The following is a 22,548-nucleotide window of genomic DNA, read 5'->3' on the forward strand; positions in this document are numbered from 1 at the left end:
CATAACCAACTGAGCCACCCGGGTGGCCCTGTTCACATTTTATTTGTTTTGTTTTGTTTTTTTTTAAGATTTTATTTATTTGAGAGAGAGAGAGAATGAGAGATAGAGAGCACGAGAAGGAAGAGGGTCAGAGGGAGAAGCAGACTCCCCGCTGAGCAGGGAGCCCGATGCGGGACTCGATCCCAGGACTCCGGGATCATGACCTGAGCCGAAGGCAGTCGCTTAACCAACTGAGCCACCCAGGCGCCCCCTGTTCACATTTTATAATTCACTTTTTTCATTTACATGTCAACTTAAAAATTAAGCTAGAATTTTTTTTTATTTTTCATGACAGCATAGTATTGTCTTATAGGTGTATAATTTTCTTTATAACTTGTCCCATACTGTTAGTTAGGTTGTTTCCAGTGTTTCTGTAACATAATTATTACATTGACTATCCTTGAGGCTGTATTATTGCATAAATCATGGTTAGTTGCTAATATGTTTGAAGGAGACCCGTACTTCTGCCTATACTGAATACTGTAACTTCAGTGGTTTTCAGATATTTTGGTCTCAGGACTCTATACTCGGTAATTATTGAAGACTCCAAAGAGCTTTTGCTTAATGTGGGTTATAGTTGTCAAGATTTCGCTGTATTAAAAATTAAAACTGAGAAGTTTAATATTTATGAATTCATTTTAAAATGACATTTTAACTATATTTGTTTAAAATATAAGCATTGACTATATTATATTGCATGTATTTAATATAACGTAGTGAAAATTAACTCTAAAATAACTATTTCTTCACCAAAATAGTGAGAATGATACTGTTTTACAATTTTGCAAATCTCTTTAATGTCTTGCTTAAGAGAGGGCATCATGATTCTCCTATGTGCTTCTGTGTTCAATTTGTTGTGATACCACATTTTGCTTCTGGATAACTCCACTGTACATTCAAAAGAGAATGAGAATGGAAGAGGTAAATGATGTCTTAATATTAAGACATGGATCCCCTGACAGGGCCTCAGAGACCATCTGGAGTCCTTGGGACACACTTTGAAAATTGCTGCTGTAACAGTAAAAGTCCCTGCCAATGAGAGAAATAACGAAATCCTTTTTTGGTTGGTTGGTTTTTGTTTTCAAATTTGAAATTTGGGAGTAGGAAGGGGAAATCTTTCAAATTTGTTTCAGTTTAGTTTGAATTGTAATTATATTACTGGCAAATTTTCAAAAACTTCTTTTGAATATAGTTGACACACAATACTACATTAGCTTTAGGTGTACAACATACTGATTGAATAAGCTTATACTTTATGCTGTGATTACACGTGTAGCTACCATCTGTTCCCAGACAACACTGTTAACAAGATCATTGACTATGTTCCTTATGCTGTGCTTTTTATTCCTGTGACTTACTCATTTCATAACTAGAAGCCTGTATCTTCCACTCTTCACCCATTTTGCCCACCGCCTCACACCCCTTCCCTGTAGCAAACGTTAGTTCTCTATATTTATAGGTCTGATTTTGCTTTTTTTTATTCATTTGCTTTATTAGATTCCACATATCAGTGAAATCATATATTTGTCTTTCTCAGTCTGACTTACTTCACTTAGCATAATACCTTCTAGGTCCATCCATGTTGTTGCAAATGGCACGATCGCATCCTTTTTTATGGCTGCATAATATTCCTATGTGTCCATCCACATCTTCCTTTTCTGTTTGTGTATTAATGGCCAGTTAGGTTGCTTCCATATCTTGGCTATTGTAAATAATGCTGCAGTAAACATGGGGGTGCATGTATCTTCTCATAATTAGTGTTTTCAGTTTCTTTGGGTAGTTACACAGTCGTTGAATTATTGGATCATAAGGTATTTCTATTTTTAATGTTTTCCACATTGGCTGCATCAATTTACATTCCCACGAACAGCATACAAGGGTTCCTTTTTCTTCACATCCTTGTCAACCACTTTTTATTTCACAAATTTAATTTTATTTCATGTTTGACCATTTACATTTCTTCTGTAGTAAATTGCCTATTCATTTTTTATTTTTTTTTTACTTACCTGTTGTTTTGTACAAACACTATATTGTAGCTATTAACCTATTATTAATGTGTTATCTTCAGATAGTTTCTGCTGTTATGTATTGATTTTTATTTTTTTTAATATGTTTATATCAGTCCCAATTTTCATGAATAATCTGCCTTTGTAATGCATTTGAAACTGTCTGTACTTAGATTATGGAACTTTTCTCTCTTGCTGATATATCAAGTATTTATTAAGCAGCTATGATGTGCTAGGAAATTGCATGTAGTGTGTTAGGCACTGCGTATGAATTGGTAAACAATGGATAAAAATCCCTGCCCTTATATAACTTAAGCGTTTGTGTTCAGTAATAACAATAAATTACTCAAAACTGGAATGAATGTAGTTTTCCAGAGCCTTCAACCTGTTGTTACTCATTTTCTCTCAAGGCCTAAATAACAGAAAAGTATGTTTCTATACTACTTCTAAGTTGGATGACCGAAAAAAAGCACCGCTTATTCCCAGCCTGAGGAAATTAGTAGTTTCTATAGAGCTACTTGAGAAGCATACTTGGGTTTTTTGGTTTTGTTTCTGTTTTTGGAGAACTACGCTTTCTTTTATTTTATATTAAACACATTTCTCTAGTAAACTTTATTACTATCAGTGTTTGCTTTAGAGACATGATTTCCCATCGGGCTCCCTGCTCAGCAGGGAGTCTGCTTCTCCCTCTGACCCTCCCCCCTCTCATGCTCTCTCTCTCTTTCATTCTCTCTCTCAAAATAAATAAATAAAAAATTTTAAAAAAATAAATAAAATTTAGAGACATGATTTCCCTTGGGAGTTATCGGTATCCTAGTTTGAAGCTAAAAGTAAAGACAGAAGTGAGAGTGAGGTAGTAAAAGAGAAATTAGATTCTGAAAATTGTTAAAGCAGAGGTTATACAATAGCTGCCCACAGTCCAAGGTCACCCCATGGATGTTTTATTTGATAAACATGGTATTTTTAATCTGAACCAACATTAAAGATTTTGAAAAATTAAAATCCTGATGATCTTGGGATTGCAAACCTGTATTCCCTTATGGCAGTAATTAATTGGGGCTGAGTAGCAGCTGTTCTCTCTAGCCAGAACATGTACTTTCTTTTTATTTTTTCTTCAAATTTTTATTTAAATTCTAGTTAGTTAACATGTGCTTTCTACTTGACCATAGTCCTCTCCAGCCTTAATATGTCCCCAAAAATGAGACAGAAAGTAAGTTGCCATTTATCACTGTCTTGCACTGTTGTTCTTCCTCATAGTAGACAAATTTGTGTATGCCTGTATCCTAAATGGGGAAATTAAAAGTAGTCTTCAGAAATTCTCTCTAAGGAGAAAATAGGGAACACATTTCTTTGGAGACAGGAAGAAAATTCCTGAATGTGTGCTTCATGATGTCTTTCATTCACACATGTTATTGGTCTGGCCACTCTAGGTAGGCATTTAAGTTTACAATCTTTATCTTAAAGAGGGAGAGATTGAAAGGAATTCTGAGGTTTCTGATGTTTGTTCCTTTGGCTTTGACATCAGGCCATGAAATTTTGTGTTGCTTTTCTCTTTGTTTTCTCACCTCTCTTCACTCATATTCGCATCCATTTACTTGTAGATGAAAACAAATAAAGGATATTAGATACAGTAGGGAAAAAGAAAGGTGTTAGCCAAGCTGATTTGGGACAATTTTTTAATTGCATTTTTTTGTCATTATTGATGTAACTTCTTGGGTTGTATTTTTCCTTAAAGGCTTGTAATGTGATTCTCTATTTTCAGACGTTATGAAGAGGACATGTACTGGAGAAGAATGGAGGAAGAACAGCATCATTGGGATGATCGCCGCCGAATGCCTGATGGAGGCTATCCTCATGGTCCCCCAGGCCCATTAGGCCTTCTGGGCGTCCGACCAGGCATGCCTCCCCAGCCACAGGGGCCTGCAGTGAGTGTCCACTTAGTTTACATAGGGGGGGTGAAAGTGTAAGACTGGTTCAGCATTAGAAGATAACAGTTTGGGGGGCTGATTCTTAGATTTAATAGTCTCATAATCTCAGTGTAAGTTTTTCATCGATTTAGAATTTTCCCTCCTTTTATTATAACTTCCTAACTCATGTCTTTGTAAGGACTTCATAGAGTTTCCATGAATTTTTCTTTCTTTCAGTAAAAGCTAAACAGGAGCAGAGCTTTTGTTCTGTCAAGTGTTCTTTAACATTAGAGATTTTCTTTCCTTGGTTTTTCTTGACATTTTCAAGAACAACCAATTTTGAAGGCAGCTGCTTTGCCTTCAAAATTATCTTCCCAGTACCTGTTGTTGAGAATCTTTCTTCTTCAAATCCCAACTTTCTAAAACCTGCTACTGCTTCTGAATTCAATGCAGGGTAAGGGGTATGTAATGGTTCAACCTGAGCATCAAAACTATAGGAAAGGTACACATCTTAAGAGTTTGTGTTTCACAGAAGCTGTGTAGAAGAGACACCAACTTACGAGGAACATTTCATAGAAGTTCAGACTACAACACTAGAGGATTTTTGTTCTGTTTTCCAGAGAGCATTTAGGAGAAAATAGCAAATTCCTCCTCTTTAACTTACTCTCTTTCTCATTTGTCTTTACACAGAACAAGCATTTGTAAGACCTGTTTTATCAAAGCCAAAAAAAGTTTTACAATCACTGATCTTTAAAGTTGAGTAAAAAGTATTTTCATAACTTTATTAGATACGGTGTTCAGGCAGAGATATGCATACATATACAAGCTTCCAACTCTTGACAGTATAACTTTCCAAAGTTTGCAGTTTTGTTTTTACTGAAGTAGAAAAAGGGAAGATAATTTTAAATGGACATTTTGCATAGTTGACTTTCTTACTAAAAAGGTATGAGAAACATATGTATAGTTGAAAAACAAGTTTACTTTTGCCCAGGAACCATTGCTTTTAAATTAAGTAACTTTTTTCCTCTAGCCCTTACGTCGTCCTGACTCATCTGATGATCGTTATGTAATGACAAAACATGCAACCATTTATCCAACTGAAGAGGAATTACAGGCAGTTCAGAAAATTGTTTCTATCACTGAACGTGCTTTAAAACTTGTTTCGGACAGTTTGTCTGAACATGAGAAGAGCAAGAGCAAAGAGGGAGATGATAAGAAGGAGGGAGGTAAAGACAGGTGTGTTTTCAGAGTTATTTACTTTGCTTATTTTTGATTTTCCTTCCATGGACTTCTTATACTTGAAATAAAAAGTTAACAAAGACTAAAAACTCTGGTGTGAGTGTACATGTCTTACCTTATTTGAGTAGATATTTAATGTATTTAGCTGCTGTTTGCTAAAATGAGAAATACACAGTTCCTTATAATCTCCAACCTTGTGATTTTACTAATTTTATCTTAATTTATATAAAACTATTTTGAGTCCTTTTTCAAAGCAGCCTTCATATTTGCATTCAGCTGCTCTTCAGTTTTTATTTGTTGTATCTGTCCCTGTTCAGTCCTTGTTTTAGCAACTTGTTTCCTTAATTTATTGACCATAAAGAATGAAGAAGCTTAAGCTTTGGTAACTTCTTTTTTTTTTTTAACGTAGGCTCCAGGCCCAGTGTGGAGCCCAACACAGGGCTTGAGCTCATGACCCTGAGATCAAGAGTTGGACACTTAACCAACTGAGCCACTCAGGCACCCCTAGAAACATCTTTCATATCAAGTTTTGCATTGTAATCTATAACTTCTCATTTTCCTTTTACCATTTGGAAATATTTTTATATTGAACATGACTCTTGGGGCGCCTGGGTGGCTCAGTCAGTTAAGTATCCAACTCTTGATCTTAGCTCAGGTCTGAGTCTCAGGGTCATGAGATTAAAAAAAAAAAAAAAAAAGAACAACTGTGACTCTTACTCTGATTTGTAAAGTGAGACACAGAAATGTTAATATTCTTTGAAATTGTCCCTGTGAGAACTTAGTTCTTGATTTATTTATCCATATTTCTTATCTAAATGAAGGATACTTCTAAAAAGTACTAAATATTTTTAAACTGTAGTTGATTAAACTTTTAATAGTATAAAAATTATTTAATTTACTATTACATATTTAGAGAGTATCATGGCTCTGGTTGAGAAGAGAAATGTCATAATATAATTTGATTTCACTGCAGAGCTTTAAAAGGAGTTTTGCGAGTGGGAGTATTGGCAAAAGGATTACTTCTCCGAGGAGATAGAAATGTCAACCTTGTTTTGCTGTGCTCCGAGAAACCTTCAAAGACATTATTAAGCCGTATTGCAGAAAATCTACCCAAACAGCTTGCTGTAAGTATCATGGAAATGTTCATTTTTACCCCTTGTCTGGTTCAGAAGTTTTTGGCAGGACTAACTGTGCTTTCAGCCTAAACCTAAGCCAGCCTTTAAATTTTTGGCTTGACTTTCCATGTTGAGTTTTTTTTGCTTCGTTGTGCAAATCGGTAGGACTATTTTCTACTTTGTCTTTTTAGGTTTTATAGTGCTTGTATTTGACATGAAGCCATCTTGCTAATTTATTTAAAAATGTAAAATTGTAGCACATGTCCTCATCCTGTTTTTTTCCCCAAGATTTGAAGCATAAGAGAGAAGGCAGTTGACAGAATGTGGTTTCTTTCTTTCTTTCTTTCTTTCTTTTTTGTTAAAGCCCCTGTGTAGCAAGTTTAAATTTTTAAAATCTGTGAACCTCTTGCCTATTTGGTTGAATACATGTTTTTAATAAAATATAGTAAGAAATAGTCTTTCCAATTTGAATTTCCCTGGTTTTGTTGTGATTTTTGTTTTGTTTTTCTTTGTTTATAATGATAGGAATTCTCTGTCCAGCAAATCATGGCAATGCACAATTAGTAGAATATCCCCTTTTGGTCTTACAAAAGCAAACTTTTTGTTTTAAGTTTGAATTCTAAAAAATTTTATACATTACTTTGTCAGAATCCCAGATTGAGGTTTAAAGTAAATATTCCATGGGATGCCTGGGTGGTGCAATCAGTTAAACGTCCAGCTCTTGGTTTTGGTTCGGGTCATGAGATCGAGCCCCATGTTGGGCTTGGCTCTCAGCACAGAGTCTGTTTAAGACTCTCCCTCTCCTTCTGCCTTACCCGCCCCCCCCCCACACACACACACTCACTCGCCTGTTCATGCTCCCTCCCTTTCTCTCTCTCTAAATAAAATCTTAAAAAAAAATACTCCTTGAATAATTTAATGTATATAATTTATCTTAAAACCTTGCAGTTTAATTAGGTATTCTAAATCCAAGGATTGACGTTTCATTGGTAATGTGTATTCTACGAAAATGAGTCAGAATAAATAGTACCTGACCACAGCAGAGCAACTGGTAACAAAAGGGATAGTGAAGCACAGTGTTGAACTTAAGCTCTGACAACTCTGACACTTGTTTGCTTTATGTTACCATTGTTCCAGAAATGAAGTTTCTTACTGTGGATGAGTCTTTTAAGTACTAGGAGCCAGCAGAATTGGCATTGTGTGTCTGCTTCTTATTCCTCTGTTGAGGTGGCTAGGGCAATGGGGTGTGGTGGGGGAGAGAGGAAAGGTTTGAGGACCTTGAGAGAATTACATAATTTGCTAGAAATATCTTGATCTTAATTGTGATACTTAGTAAAACTACAAAGCGGGAAATATATCCTAAGGAAATAATCAAGCAGTTAGACTAAAAATAAAATACCGTTTCCAAATCAAGACTGTACTTAACTATACAAAGGAATAAAAAAAGGTAGAATTAATTCTTCATCATTGTTATAGTTGACATTTATATAGTACATAGTACGTACCAGGCACTGTTTTTTGTTTGTTTGTTGGGTTTTTTTTCTTTTTTAAGATTTTATTTGAGAGAGCGCACACGAGCTGGGGGAGGGGCAGAGGGTTGGGAGAGAGAGAATCTCAAGCAGACTCCCCACTGAGCACAAGCCCCCAATGTGAGGCTCAATCCCAGGACCCCCAGATCATGACCTGAGCCAAAGTCAGACGCTTAACTGACTGAGCCAACCAGGCACTGTTTTAAGGGCCTTATATAGTTAATTCATTTAGTTCTATAGGTTAGGTAAAGATTTCTGTCCCCATTTTACAGAAACAGGATAGGAGAGTTAAATAATTTGCCCATCTTCATGGCACTAGTAAAGTAACAGCTGGAATTTGAACTTACATACTATATGTATATACTATAAACACTCAGTGTAATTTCTGTGTAAAGTCTTCATTCATTCATAGAAACTGGGGCTTATTATCTTTTATCAAATTGTAGTGAATCCTGGTTTTTCTGGATGTTAATCAAGACTTTTTGCTCCCTGATTATGAAATATAGATCTGTTGATTTCACAGTGTACAGTGGGAATGGTTGAATTCAAGAATCTATTTAGTTTCATTCAGATTCTGCAAATGTATGAGAACTTAACTACCCGGATGCTATTTGGAAGGTACAGTAGTAAATACAGCAGTGTTTCTTTTATCCAAGAATTTATAATCTAATAGGGACATAGACAAATAATCCCTCTGATACAAATAATGATAAATATTAGCTCAACAAAGAATTCTAAACGGAAAGTATGGTAAGAGATTAATGATATTTGCATTATTGTTAAGACTTTTCTTGGAGAGTAGTATATTATCTACTCCTTATAAAATGATTGAAGTAGGGGCGCCTGGCTGGTTTCCTCGATAGAGCACGTGACTCTTGATCTTCGGGTTATAAGTTTGAGCCCCATGCTGGGTGTAAAGATTACTTAAAAATAAATTAATTAAATGTTTGAGGTAGTGAGAAAATGAAAGAGCCATAATGAAACTGCTTTGTCTGATAATGTAAAAGTCCAACTAATTTTTTTGTACTCTTCATTACATAGGTTATAAGTCCTGAGAAGTATGATATAAAATGTGCTATGTCTGAAGCGGCAATAATTTTGAATTCATGTGTGGAACCCAAAATGCAAGTCACTATCACCCTGACATCTCCAATTATTAGAGAAGAGAACATGAGGGAAGGAGGTTGGAAAGCCATTAAACATTCTACTTTTCTATTAACTTTTTTTTTCATTTACCTACTCTTTAAGATGGCATTAAGCCCTAGAAGGCAACATGCTGGCATTACATATGAATTTGTTAGATTTGACTTATGTAGCAACCAGTTTTGCTTAAGATCATTTCCCAGAAAGTAAATGCTCTTTTTAGTAGTGTACTTTTATATAAAACACTCATGGTATTATTGACTTTCTTGATTTTTTTCTTTTCTTGCTAACCTCAGATTTCTGGAAAAGTTCAAAATTATTCTTGCTGATGTAGTGGACACATGAAAAAAATTAAATGTTGGTAGTAAGGGGCCACAAATTTAACTTCTGTTAAGAAGTTTTTGTTCTTGTCTTTAAAAAAAGACAAGAGAGTTTCAAATAAAATTGGTTATATACTTGTAACACTTCCATTTTAAGAGGCATTGTTATATGTGTAATCATGGATTTGGCTTGTCCTGAGGTAAATATTTCTAGTTCTCTGAGGTTGCTCTTTTGTTTGGAGAGTTTTCATGAACGCAGAGCATCCTAATGCACGTAGATTTGGGCATTTGAACCCAATATTATTATACTAGAGATATTGAAAAATAAATGGTGTAGGTGTAGTTAGTAAGTTATAGTACAGTACAGGGTTTTTAAAAAACTTACTTTACAATTGTAGAAGCTGAAATCCTGCTGGTGCCAGCAATGTTGCTTTAGGGACTGTTCTGTAACATTTTCAAAGCTTCAAAAGCTTTTAAGCCAAAAAGCATGGTCAGTGTCTGCCTTATGTTGGTTCTGTTGTTTTATGGGTCAGATAAAATTTACTTTGTTTCCTTTCATGTTGTTTTTGTACATCTTAACTTGTTGAGTATGGAGTTATATAGTCTACACTAATATTTCTTTGTGATACAGATAGAGGAAAAAAGAATACTGTATATTGAATATTAAAATTGTCTAAAATAGCATCAGTAGACTCTTAGTTACTGTCCCTTTAAATTTGTTTTCTTACAGTAAAGCAATTTTTTTTTTTAAGGCACTGGGCTTTCCACGACCCAGGAAGACAACACTTTATTTAAAATGTGGTCATTGGGAGGCATGTTTAATCTTGCATACTTCACATAATCACCATATCAGGACTTGTATGTTGTATAAGCTTTGCATCTTAAAAATGAACGGGTTTTGTGTAAAGGATCTTTTATATGAACATGAGTTTCCACTCAAAATCTGACTGTGGATATTGCTGGAAAAACAGTTCCTGAGTCAATCTGGTCAATTCATATGCAACATATGACCCTTAGGATTTGAAAAAGAAATCTTCTAATATATAAATAAAAGTTGTTATACTTAGGATGAAATTATACTCATATAACCATTTAATTGAACTAATTCAGAGCGCATTTTATCCAATTCTATTTAGCCTTAGTTAAATTTGTGCATTATCGAGTTTTATTTTGTTATATTGCAAAAGTCTAAAGTTCATATCACACTTGTAGTAGTCTTTGATAACCTATCCCTTCTAAAGGAAACAAAATTATATTTTTGTCTGACCCAGACTTGAGTTAGAATTACTGTTCTGGATTTCATAAATACTCTGGTGAGAGAAGTGATCAGTCCAAAATTGGAAGATTTTACTTCAAGACACTGAGCTGAAAAGTTGGATGTGCAAAAAATGTAGAAACATTGATAGTGTTCCTTGCTGCAGATAACTGCAGTAAACTATGTCTTTAGCTTCATTATGAAGATTGCTTCTTTCTTGCTGCAGAATAACGGTATGTATTCTCTCTCACTGCAGCTCCCAATGCTCTGTGTCTTAAAATGACTTAAAGCCTATAGCTTGCTTTGGGGAGTTAGTACAGGGGGTAAGGAAGGCTTTGCCGGAAGAGCAATTACAAATATTGAGACTTGGGACTTGCGCAGTGTGGTAGCTCTTTAATAAAGATGGTCCTGTTTAATACCAAAAATTATTTTTCAATTATTTAAAAGAAATTATTAAATTGCCCAAATAACTGTTAAACACATGACAGATCTATTTTATGGTACTGTGTTTGACAGTTAAACACTAAGTTAACAGTTAATTGACTTGAAGCTTGAAATGTTGGTAATGCTCTAACCCTTGCTACAGAGTCTTTTCTGCAGCAAGTCAAGTATGTGTGTGTTTTTTTCCACCTGTAGCTTATCAGGCCCGGTCCAAAGCCTTCTAGCAGAGGGGATTGATTCCTGTCAGGGGTTGCTGCCAAGACATCGGAAGGATTTTTGACCAAGGTTTTCAAAAGCTCAGTGTCACACCTGCCATTTGATTAAGGAGGGATTTTGGATGCAGAGTCTGGCATTTATTGTCCTTTGTGTGGCTGTTTTGTTTGTTTTGTCTTTGTGTATTCTAGAATTGAGCAGTGTTCACACTAGTTTTTAAATGGTTGTGGGTGGATTATATATTTTACATAACCATGTTAATTTAAATTAATATATTCCCATTAACTTTTAATCATAAAATAGTGTGGACACAGCATGTCTTCTAACTGGTGATTAACCCCTTAAAATTTATGAAATTACATTTATGTAGGGTAAGAATTTGCTTTTTTTTTTTTAATAAATTAAATGATTTTTGTTTTGTTAACTGGGTATTAGGCAACAAGTATGATTTTTTTGTTTTTAGCACAATATACCTAAGGGGTTAATCCACTTGAAATATAAAATGGGTGCAAAAATCCACACTCTAAATTTAACAAACTTTCTACTTACAGCTCTTAATTTGTTTTTAAATTGCAATAGGTGTCTTGGCATCTTTGAAATTGTATCATTAATTAAAATTTTCAAAGTTATAAATGCTTGTGTGCAAAAAGAAAAATGTTCTTACATATCGAAGGAAATTATAACATCGTGAAAATAACATTAGAAATTCAGAAACTTTTTTAGAAAGAGATTGCACATTGTCACCTATTTGCATTCTAGCTTTAGCAGGTAATGTAAATAAGGGACATAGAAAGAGGGTCCTTCAGCAGTTCTGTAATCCTGCTTTGAAGATGGTTTTTTGTTTCATTTCTTTCTTTTCTTTTCTTATTTCCTTAGTTAGCTGTACTTTCCTGTATTCCTTTTCCTTATCTCAGAAGAGCCCCATCTCTTATGGTCAGTATGTTTCTGATTTTAGTAGTAGGTCTTGCAGGTTTTGAGATTGTCCACTATTTTTTAAAAATCACTAATGTTTTGTGTGATTTTTAATCTTTTAGTTTCTTTTTAGTACCCACATTCTTCTTTCAGTTTTAATTCTCAGAATGCTGCACAGTGTTCTTTGATTATCTATAAATCGCCCTTTTAACATGTCTTCTTGAAAAATTTGGATCATCTGATTATTTGAAGAGCAAGAACTAAGACTAGAAAGCCCAGTGGATAGATTTCATCATTTTTAGAATATGTTTCTTTATGTGTTACCTACTCAAAATAAGGACAGCTGTCTTCTAAGATTACTGAATGCCCATACAAAATATATACAATTAAATAACTTGCCTAAAGTGGCAGTAATACTCTTAAAATCATCTTTAACTTCTTTTATCATATATTTCTTTTGTCCCTCATATTCATTTGGTACCCTCAGTGATTTATTAAATTATATCTTAAATAGCCCATAATTTTGGTACACTTTTGCCAGAAGACTGTTAAATTCAATAGATTACTCACCTAGTGTGTAATTATGCTGTATTTAGAAAATATTTCTACTATAAATCATTAAGAGCTACAAATTAGATTGACTTAGTTGCTATTTTGAATAGTTTGATTAGCAAATTTGCTGTTATTTTTATACACACTTTACCAGATATGTTCAGATGAACATACAGCTGGCCCTCTATCATGAATGTAAAATTAACTTCTTGTCCTAGTTTAGGTTCAGATTTTCTCAAGTTTTTTAGATAGCTCCTGTATGTTTTAATATAATACTCTGATTTAAAATCCATTGTTATAATTTTAGACCATACATATTATTTATCATCAAAGAGTTCTTACTGCATCTCTTCTTTTTCTATACTTATCCTATTTAACCATGCTAGTTCCTATTGCCCTTTTCCACTATACCCATTATTTCTCTCCAATTATTCTTTGGAATTTTTTTTTTTTTTAAGATTTTATTTATTTGACAGAGAGAGACACAGCGAGAGAGGGAACACAAGCAGGGGGAGTGGGAGAGGGAGAAACAGGCTTCCCACGGAGCAGGGAGCCCGATGTGGGGCTCGATCCCAGGACCCTGAGATCATGACCTGAGCCGAAGGCAGATGCTTAACGATTGAGCCACCCAGCGCCCCATGGGAACTTTTTAAAAGAGCATTTCATATTCCCTTAAAGCTAAAATTTCCTTGTAGAAGAGAAAGGCATTGACCTCTTAGAAATGCCTATTTTAGGCTCTTTGTTTTTTTCCATGATTATTACTGTATTGATCATTCCATATTTATTACTAGTTCTTTGCTGTATGAGCCCCAGAATAACCTCTGACCATTTAGAATACTGAACGAACTTAATAGTTTATCATGAACTCTCATTTATTAAGGTGGATTTTTGTGTTCCCTCTTGTCTTGTCTTTGTGCTGGTGCGCTGTGTCCAGTAATCCTTCCTTTTGATTTTATTTTGGTGGGTAGGGTTGATTATTTGCAGAAATCACTTATTCTATTTCTTCAGAGTTTAAATTCTCCTTTTGATTTTCACATTGGATTATATAAATTTGCTGAAAATAACTCTGGGTACGTTAAAGTGCTGGTAAACTCGCAAATGGCTCATGTGACACTGATGCTACTTTAAGGAAGTGTCTTGCTCACCTGGTCAAACACCCATTCCTCACTGCATTTTGCCAATTCAATCCATTTTAGATGTAACCTCGGGTATGGTGAAAGACCCACCGGACGTCTTGGACAGGCAAAAATGCCTTGACGCTCTGGCTGCTCTACGCCACGCTAAGTGGTTCCAGGTTCGGAACATCATTTTACTTTTTTCTTGTAGCCTTATGAGAGAGTAGTTCAGTACAACATGTTTAACTGTGTTTAAACATTTCAAAAGATTGCCCAAGCAATACTACTTTAAATTAAATCTCAGAAAATATGTTAACATAGAAAGCTGGGTATGAAGATCTGCATATTGCAGTTACTATTAATTTGACAATAACCCTAGGTTTGGGGGTGTTTTGTAGTTTGGGTTTTTTTATTTTTATTTTTAGTGGCTATATTTAAAGTTTACTTGTTTAGGAACATCACATGTTTGTGTATATATATTATATTCCATAAGGCTGCAGATTAACTTTTGCTTTAAATAATGGAATATGTGTTTAAAGCTTTGTGTATAGTTTTAAGATTTTTTCCCCCTCTTTCTCTAAGTTAATAAGTGTAGGGAGTGAAAGGTGAGGAAGCAGCTGTTTGGTTTAGTGACTTTGCAGTCATGCAAAGGCACAGAAGGGAAACCAAACAGATTTCCTTAACCTTTCAGTCCCTAGACAAACCTTTTAGCTCTTTACTTTTTCTTTTATTTCTAATGTAGGCAGATTTTTTTTTTTTAAGTTTACTGTTTTAAATGAACACAGGTCAAGGTTCACAGGGGATCAAGAAATATTATTCTTGTATAATCTGTTTACTTTGACCTAAAATACCAGCTTTTAAATACTAACCCTGGCATAAAATACTGCTGTAAATGGCAGCTCATTGAATCCAATTTTAAGTGTGGTTATTTTTGTTTTATTTTTATCTGAGCTTCCATTGAACAGTGGTATTTTAACTTTTTTTCATCAAGGGATATTTTCAATATTTCTAAGATTAATTCACCTGGGTTTTTGTGTTGCTCTCAAGGCTAGAGCTAATGGTCTGCAGTCCTGCGTGATTATCATACGTATTCTCCGGGACCTCTGTCAACGAGTTCCAACGTGGTCTGATTTTCCAAGCTGGGTGAGTAGTATGTAACTTTATGGTGTGAAAAATAAATATTGAGAAAATACTTCTGCAGTTTTTTATAATCTCCTCTTACATTTAATTGTCAACTTTTTTTCATTTCCTAAATGTTTCTTTCCTCTTCTAGTGAGAAATCCTGGGGGTCACAGAGTGAAAATTTTTCTATGATTTTACTATTTAAAGAATTGCACTTGATGTTTCTTTTTGTATTGTCCTTTTTTTTTTTTTTTGCTCTTCTCATGATGTTTCTTTTTTAAGATAACAATTGTTAGTTGACTTTTACTTACATCAAGGTACAAAGACCAAAAATAAGCTATTAATCTCCTTATGCAGGGTTCTGTTGACAGTTGTTTTTTTTTTTTAAATAATGTGTAGGGGCACCTGGGTGGCTCACTCAGTTAAACGTCTGATTTGGGCTCAGGTTATGATCTCAGGATCGTGGGAAGGAGTCCTGCATTGAGCTCCCAGCTGAGCAAGGAGTGTGCTTGTCCCTCTGCTCCTCCCCCAGCTTGTGCTTGTGCACGTGTGTGCTGTCTCTCAAATAAATAAAATCTTTTTTTTAAAAATGTGTAAAAGTTTAAAAATTTAAGAATTCAGAAATAGAGGGGCACCCGGGTGGCTCATTTGATTAAGTGACTGCCTTCGGCTCAGTTCATGATCCTGGAGTCCTGCGATCGAGTCCCGCGTTGGGCTCCCTGCTCAGCAGGGAGTCTACTTCTCCCTCCGACCCTCTCCCCTCTCATGTGCTCTCTCTCTCTCAAATAAAAAAATCTTTAAAAAAAAAATTCAGAAATAGAGATTGTGAAATAAAATGTGAAGAAGAAAAATGTCTGAAGTTAGGAAATTCAAATAATGCAGAAAGGCACCAAAAAGTGAGAGTCTTCTCATTATTTAATGGCACATTATCTTTAACAGTTTGTTGTGATTACTTCCAGGAAAAAAGCGCATGTATATACATCATATATATTCTTATTTTTATGTACTAGTATCCCTTTGATGTTTGAGCCCTCTTGGTTCCTGAGTAGCAAGGATTCAGATAGAGGAGGGGTTTCTTCAAAAATATCATTGAACCTATTGATTTCGGAGTTGGGTTAGTGAGAAGTGAATAGCCAGGTTACTTTAGTTCTTTAATTTTTTTCTAAACACAGGCGTGTTCGTGTTATTTACATTATTTGCATTTTCTTAACAAAATACATCTTGGGGGCGCCTGGGTGGCTCAGATGATTGGGCGTCTGCCTTCAGCTTGGGTCATGATACCAGGGTCCTGGGATTGAGCCCTGTCTCGGGCTTTTTGCTCGGCGGGAGGCCTGCTTCTCCCTCTCCCACTCCCCCTGCTTGTGTTCCTGCTCTCGCTGTCTCTTTCTCTCTGTCGAATAAATAAATAAAACCGTTAAAAAAAAATACATCTTGGAGCTCTTTGAGAAGGGCATAGTCAAATCCACCTTATTCTTTGCATTAACTACATGGTATGCCCTTTCCGCGGATATGCCATACTTTATTTAACTAGTATCCATTTGATGGACATTTTGGTTGTTTGCAGTGTTTTGCCATTAAGTTATTGTCAAGCTTTTGTATTATAATTCACGTAATAAATTGCTAGGGCCAGAATTCCAAGGTCAAAGAACATGTGCCAAATATTTATCAAGAAAGTTGAATCGTTGAAAACATCCAGAAACTGTTGGATTGATCAGTTTTGGGTTTTTTTTTTTATGATTCTATTTATTTGACAGCTACAGCGAGAGAGGGAACACAAGCAGGGGGAGTGGGAGAGGGAGAAGCAGGCTTCCCGCTGAGCAGGGAGCCGGATGCAGGGCTCGATCCCAGAACCCTGGGATCATGACCTGAGCCGAAGGCAGATGCTTAACGACTGAGCCACCCAGGCGCCCCGGATTGATCATTTCTTTCACACCCTCACTAACTCTGGGATATCATCACATACATAATAAATATAAAATGGTGTCCCGTTTCTTATATTTATTTGAGTGATTGCTGGCATTTAGAATTATTTTTCTCTTAACCAGCAGTTCCTTTGTTACTCAACATTTTCTTAATTATATTAAATCTTTTTTTTTTTTTTTAAAGATTTTGTTTATTTGAGAGAGAGAATGAGAGAGAGAGAGTACATGAGAGGGGGGAAGGTCAGAGGGAGAAGCAGACTCCCCGCTGAGCAGGGAGTCCGATGCGGGACTCGATCCTGGGACTCCAGGATCATGACCTGAGCCGAAGGCAGTCGCTTAACCAACTGAGCCACCCAGGCGCCCTTAAATCTTTTTATTATAAGAAATTAGTCCTCATCTGTAGCAAAAATTATGTTTTCCAGCTTTTCATCTGCCTTTTTTTTTTTTTTTTTTTTTTTAGATTTTATTTATTTAATTGACAGGGAACACAAGCAGGGGGTTTGGAGAGTGAGAAGCAGGCTTCCCGCCGAGCAGGGAGCCCAATACGGGGCTCCATCCCAGGACCCTGGGATCATGACCTGAGCCAAAGGCAGTTGCTTAACCAGCTGAGCTACCCAGGCGCCCCTCCAGCTTTTCATCTGCTTTTTAGCTATATTATCATTTTTACTATATCAGATTTTTTAAAATTTTTGTAAATTTTAATCCGTTAATCTTTGATGACTTCTGTGTTTTGTATTCTACTCATAAAAATCCTCTTGTATTTTAGATTATAAATTAGTTCACACGTGCTTTCTTCTAAAGCTTTTTTTCCCCATCAAATTTCTTTTTCTACAAGGGTATATATATATATTTAATACATAACAAAAGCTTTGAGAAGAATGTATTCCAACTTATAATGGGGATTGTCAAAAAATATATATATATAATAGTTGTCTCTGAGGAGTAGGAGAAAGGGATGATTATGATAGAGATCTGTAATGTTTAGTTTTTACCAGGGCAAAATATATATACATTATTTGTATAATTAAAAATAATTTTAAATTTAAAAAATTTAAATCATAAATGGATTTAGCTAAATGTTTTTTTCAGACCAATTGCCAATTATTCTAGTACCATTGAATAATTTATTTAACAATGATATCTGTTCTCCCAACCCCCAGTTTGAAATGCCACCATTATCATAAACCTGTGGTTCTCAACCAGGGGCAGTTTTGTCCCCCAGGAGACATTTGGCAATGTCTGGAGACACTTTTGGTTATCAAAACTGGTTATCAATAGCACTGAGGAGGCACCTGGGTGGTTAAGTGTCTGCCTTCGGCTCAGGTCGTGATCCCAGGGTGCTGGGATTGAGCCCTTCTCGGGCTCCCTGGTCAGCGGGAAGCCTGCTTCTCCCTCTCCCACTCCCCCTGCTTGTGTTCCCTCTCTCTGTGTCTCTTTCTGTCAAATAAATAAAATCTTTAAAAAAAAAAAAAAAAACAGCACTGAGGTCGAAAAACCCTGTCCTAGACCAAAGTTCCTTTTCTGTGGGTCCATCTCGGCAGTTGTCTTTGAATCTTCAGTCTGTTTTCTTCTGTAGTACTAAACTCTTAATGATTGAAGCTTCAGAATTTTAAAATTCTGATTGTCCTCGTCATCACATTCTTGCCTCCTTGTTCTTTGCCCCTTTTAAACACCATCTTGCACAGAAGAATTTTTTTGGCTTTTCTTATGTTTGTTTTTCCAAATGAACTTGACTACAACTTTGTTCAGTTTCTCCAAAGTTCTTGTGATTTTTTTAAGTAGTACTGCATTGAATTAATAGATTCGTTTGGAGAATTATCATCACTTTTATACTGACTCTTCTTAGCTGAGAGTATGTGACGTCCTGTTTACTGAAGTTAATTTTGTGTACCTGCTTAGATTTGAATATATTCTGTGCATGTTAAGTTTTGGTTTTGGTTGTTTGTACCTAGGTATTTTATCTTTTAGAGGCTTTTTCCCCCCTTCACATCTATTTTCTGGTTATTGTTTGTGTATACAGAAGCTATTAACTTTGGATATTAATTTTGCAACCCCTACCACCTGACTGCATTCCTTTATTTGTAATAATTTTTTTCATATGATTCTCTTGGGTTTTCTAATCTTAGAATCATACCTATAAATGGTATTTTGCCTTCTTTTTTCTAATTTAACTGATACTTCTAGAATAAATAGGAAATAAAAGAAATAATATACTTTACACGCATTCTATGTTCCTAATTGTATTGAAAATACTTCTAGGCAAAAAAAAAATGCTTCTAGGGTGTACAGCATACTAAGCATGATGGTTAGCCTCTTATTTGAGATACTTCTTTGTCAGGTTAGAATTATCATTCTTTTCCTAGTTTGCTAAGTAATTTAGAATCAGGAATAGAGGGGCACCTGGCTGGCTCAGTCGGTAGAGCATATGATTCTTGATCTCAGGGTTCTGAGTTCAAGCCTTAAATTGGGTGTGGAGCTTAGATTTAAAAAAATTTTTTTAAGGTTAAAAAAAATGAATCAGGAATGGAAATTGAACTTTATCAGATAATCTTTCAAGGTTTATTGTCCTGAATGTATAGTTTTTTCCTTTCAACCTGTTCAATATTGTTCATTATACAAATAGATTTCCTCATACTGAGCTATCTTTGCATTCCAGGAGTGAGTCTCATATATGAGAATAATATTAATGAACTATAGTCTGTTTGCTGATAGTCTATTTAGGAATTTTCTTGGTGACATAAAAGAAAGTTTTATAGTTTTATTTTTGTCCTGTTTCAGATTCAGAATCAAGAATGCGCTAAATCTCTAAAAACAGTTTGAAAGCTTTTGTTCTTTATTTAAATTCTGAAACGCTTTTGGTAGGATCAAACTACTACTGTCATTTGATGACATTATTTCCCAATCTCTCTTAATAGAGGGGGTAGCATTTTTTCAGTTATTTCTGTTGTGATTAATTAGTCTAACTTTTCTCTCTCCTGCTTTAATTTTGTCAATTTCTGTTATCCTAGGAAAAATTGACCAATTCAGCTAGATACTCAAATTTTTATAGGATAGAATTTTGCTCTTGGGATCTTGGGAGTTTTTTGTTTTTGTTTTTTTGTTTGGGGTTCTTTGTTGTTTTTCTTTTTAGGTTTTTGGGTGGGGTGGGGTGGGGTGTTAAGATTTATTTATTTTAGAAAGCGCGTGCACATGAGCCAGGGAATGGGGAGAAAGAGGGAGAATCTGAATCTGAAGCAAACTCCTCCTGCCACCCCACCCCAATGTGGGGCTTGATCCCACGACCCTGAGATGACCTGAGCCGAAACCAAGAGCCAGCGGCTTAACCAACTGAGCGGCCCAGGTTGCCCCCTCAGGGTTTTTTAAGTACTTGCAGCATCTTCATTATTATTTTGTTTGTTTTTAATTCTTAGTTTGATTGATTAGACTATCCAGCAGTAGTAGTTGCTATATAGGAGCAAAATGACAAATGGGTGTTTCATTATTTGTATGTGGTCAGAATACACTAAATTCTTTTTCTTTTTTTTTTTTTTTTAAAGATTTTATTTATTTATTTGACAGCGAGAGAGGGAACACAAGCAGGGGGAGTGGGAGAGGGAGAAGCAGGTTTCCCGCGGAGCAGGGAGCCCAATGTGGGGCTCGATCCCAGGACCCTGGGATCATGACCTGAGCCGAAGGCAGTCGCCTAACGGACTGAGCCACCCCGGCGCCCAAAATACACTAAATTCTTAATATATTTTAATATAAAAATGCGTTAAGCATTATCTAACTTCAATTTTTTTAATGTATAAAAATATAGGCACTATACATCATTTCTACTTTCTGCTTCCTTCAGCTTCAAAAAACAATCAAAACACACCAGAATGTCTGTATTTTGACATTTAAAAATGCTCCTAGTATTGTCTTCTTTAGGCAGCGGCTTACTTTTTCATATTATTTTTTCCTTTCCCCAAAGAATCAGCTCCTTGGATTTATCTGTCAGATCTACCATTTTCCTATTTAATCCTAATTTCATCTCTAATTTTCTGTTTTACTTGAGTTTATTTTATTGTTCTCTAACAAACTTCTTGAGTTGGATACTTGTTTCATTCACTCTTTATTTCCAGTATAGTTATTAACACGCAGTGTAATATTAGTTTCAGGCGTACAATATAGTGATTTAACAATTCCGTACATCCCCCAGTGCTCATCAAGACAAGTACACTCTTGGTTTGTTTTCTGTTTTTTGTAGGATTTATTTATTTGTTTTGGAGAGAGAGTGCACGCGCACAGGGGGAGTGATGGTGGGAGAGAGAGAATCAGAAGCAGACTCCCTGCTGAGCACAGAGCCCAGTGCAGGGCTCTATCCCATGAGCCTGACATCATGACCTGAGCTAAAATCCTAAATCAGACGCTTAACTGACTGAGCCACCCAGGTGCCCCCTTGAGGGAATTTTTAAATTGTGTGATTAAAAACGGGTTGCATTTGTTTCTGTAAATAATTTCTAGTTTTTATAGCATTATAATCTGATAAATGTATTCTGTTTACAATTTTTGGAATTTAAAGTTTCTCTTTGTAGTCTAATATGTACAGTTTTTATGATCTATGGGCACTTTTTTTTTTTCCTGTGATCACCTTTAAAGAGGTGTTCTCACATACACCTCTTAGTTCAGCTTTATCATTTTGTTCATTTCTTCTGTATTTTTTCCTTACATATTTTTTGTCTACTTCATCCATCCATGGATTGATAAAAGTAAATTTAAATCTGTTATTTCTGTTATGTTTTCATTTCTGTTCTATTTCCTATAGTTTGTGCTTTATTTTGTTGCAGTGATAATTTTGGACGTAAACACTTAATACAGTTACATCATCATTGTGAATTTGAACCTTTGCCATTATAAAGGATCCCTTGTTTAACACTTTCTGTCATGAGTTAATAAGCCTTGTTCATTGATTAATATTGAAACTCTGGCTTTCTTGTCATGAGCATTTGCCTGGTATGAGTTTATTTATGTTTCCTTTGTTTTCTTCTGTGCTTTATCATAATTCTTATTCTTTCCTTGTTTGTGTGTGAATGTTTTTTCCTTGTGACAGTTAGTTGTTGCCCTTCTAGTTTTATATGATGTTCTCATTCATCTATCAACAGTTTTATATAGTATCTGTCAACTCTCACCCATAAAAGCTGAGAAAATTTTTACTTATATTTCCTCCCCTTCCCCAATCCTTCTTTGGGTTTCTTGTTATGTAATTCTTTCGTTTGTTCCATTTTTTAAAAAAATATATTTAAACCTGTTTCTTAATATTTGCTGATTGCACTTAGAAAACAGCCATTTACACACTTAATGCTTTTTAAACCTTAAAAGTGTTAAAAATAACTACATTTACCTTTGTATTCATATTCTCTGTTTAATGTTCTGTATTTAAATGGTTCAGTGCAAACCACTGGTCTTGTACTGGGGCTTTTCCTTTTCATTTCCTGATTGTATTTTATCATCATAATTTTTATCAAAAGGTGTTTTGAAATTCTGTCATGTTTGAGAAGCTCTGCCAATTGCCATTACTTTAATGAGAAATACATTGTTAGGTCACAGTTTTTCCCCCTCTCCATTTTTAGTTTCACTTCACTATCTTCCAGCATTGTGTATTGGTAAGTCTAAGTTTCGCCTAGTTTTTTGGCCCTGACTTTTTTTTACAGGCCGTTGAAAGAATCTTTATCTTTGCATATCATTAACTTTAACCAA

The 22,548-nt window shown here is 35.2% G+C and overlaps 1 protein-coding gene across 3 annotated transcripts in view; it reads left to right on the top strand.

The window, feature by feature from the left end:
- Nucleotides 1–22,548, top strand: part of ZFR (zinc finger RNA binding protein) — an 81,092-nt gene that overhangs the window by 42,866 nt on the left and 15,678 nt on the right. For 2 of the 3 annotated variants that reach the window (XM_025867432.2, XM_025867433.2), the window contains 6 exons: nucleotides 3,808–3,970; nucleotides 4,983–5,188; nucleotides 6,165–6,315; nucleotides 8,877–9,018; nucleotides 13,868–13,965; nucleotides 14,834–14,929. In XM_025867432.2, the coding sequence (XP_025723217.1) occupies nucleotides 3,808–3,970; nucleotides 4,983–5,188; nucleotides 6,165–6,315; nucleotides 8,877–9,018; nucleotides 13,868–13,965; nucleotides 14,834–14,929 (856 nt within the window). Of the gene's footprint in view, nucleotides 1–3,807; nucleotides 3,971–4,982; nucleotides 5,189–6,164; nucleotides 6,316–8,876; nucleotides 9,019–13,867; nucleotides 13,966–14,833; nucleotides 14,930–22,548 lie in introns of those variants that run through there. The other variant, XM_025867434.2, reaches the window with a different exon arrangement.

This window comes from Callorhinus ursinus, unplaced genomic scaffold, assembly GCF_003265705.2.
Source record: "Callorhinus ursinus isolate GAN/ISIS: 27379988/994484 unplaced genomic scaffold, GSC_fseal_2.0 scaffold3, whole genome shotgun sequence".
Taxonomy (NCBI): Eukaryota; Metazoa; Chordata; class Mammalia; order Carnivora; family Otariidae; genus Callorhinus; species Callorhinus ursinus.